Source organism: Austrofundulus limnaeus, unplaced genomic scaffold, assembly GCF_001266775.1.
Source record: "Austrofundulus limnaeus strain Quisiro unplaced genomic scaffold, Austrofundulus_limnaeus-1.0 Scaffold277, whole genome shotgun sequence".
NCBI classification, from domain to species: Eukaryota; Metazoa; Chordata; class Actinopteri; order Cyprinodontiformes; family Rivulidae; genus Austrofundulus; species Austrofundulus limnaeus.
Genome location: NW_013952679.1, coordinates 375,309 through 376,474, shown reverse-complemented (window position 1 = coordinate 376,474; position 1,166 = coordinate 375,309). Strand labels below are relative to the sequence as shown.

The 1,166-nt window shown below is 33.7% G+C and overlaps 1 protein-coding gene across 1 annotated transcript in view; it reads right to left on the bottom strand.

Moving 5' to 3' along the window:
- The window catches only part of rap1gds1 (RAP1, GTP-GDP dissociation stimulator 1), a gene marked incomplete in the record, with an annotated part of 77,214 nt that overhangs the window by 5,239 nt on the left and 70,809 nt on the right, over positions 1–1,166 (bottom strand). The window contains 1 exon segment of the mRNA XM_014021072.1: positions 677–802. Coding sequence (XP_013876526.1) covers positions 677–802 — 126 coding nt within the window.

The window sequence follows — 1,166 nt, the reverse complement described above, 5'->3', positions numbered from 1 at the left end:
AATTAGTTTTAATGTTTTTATTTAGAAAACAAAATTGATGCTTATTCGTGATTTTTTTAAATATAAAACAGGACATGAAAATGCTCCAAACATTTTTGAGTCAGTTAAATTTTGTGCAGAATAATGAGGTTAAAACAAGAATTCAAGGATTTTCATTCCAAATGAGAACATGAAGAATGAAAGATGGATACTAAGGTCACAGTCGTCAGCAAAACTTAAATAAATAAAATAAAATAAGCCATAAGAAGACAAAAAAAAACTGTACATAATGTGTTACACATGGAGTTTTTTTTTACATTTATTTAACCTTTATTTATCCAGGTAACTTTGGGAACCACTTCTCATTTACAAACATGACCTGGCATGCACTGAGTGCATTGAAATATACAAACCTACATATTCAGCCATAGTAAAGTGACTGTAAATTTTAATCACAATTAAAATTTTTAATCTATGCCCATGCAGCACTAAAATTAACCAGAGTTAACTCGATTAATTTCACAGCCCTAGAAATAATGTTTGGATGAACAATTTTGAAAATCTGGAAGCTGTCGATGTTTTAAGGTGACAACAAAACTCAGAACAGGAAGATGTCGCCCTCACTTTGACACGACTGTGCTGATTGTGAATTAGTGAAATTACAAACTAAGCTGAAAGGAGGAACAATAAGATCAACCTTGTGTATCGATCAGCATCCGTAATGTTCCCAGGAGTTTAAACTGAACCGGAGGCATCTCTGACTGTAGGAACTTCAACACCACGTCTGCCACGCCTACAGACAACATCTTGGATTTGTTGACCACTGTGGAGAGGAGACAGGAAGGTTCAGGTTTCACGAGAAGTCTAACCCATTTTGCCCAACAATAATTTGACAGCTAAGGTAATGACTGTGGTTCCTGAACGAACCTAAAACTCTCCAAACCCTGAGGATAAATAAACACAAACTGTAAATAATCTCTGTCCTTTTCACTGTCCGACATTAAATAAGACCAAACCTGTTCAGTTTCTGTCTCACTGGTCTAGGACAGAAACCACAAGTTAAAATGATTAAGTTTAAAGTGTCTGTGACATCAACATTTTGTAAAATAATATGAATAATAATTATATAATAATAATAATAACAACATGAATACATTTCTGGAAATAAAAGAGGTGCATATAAGTGG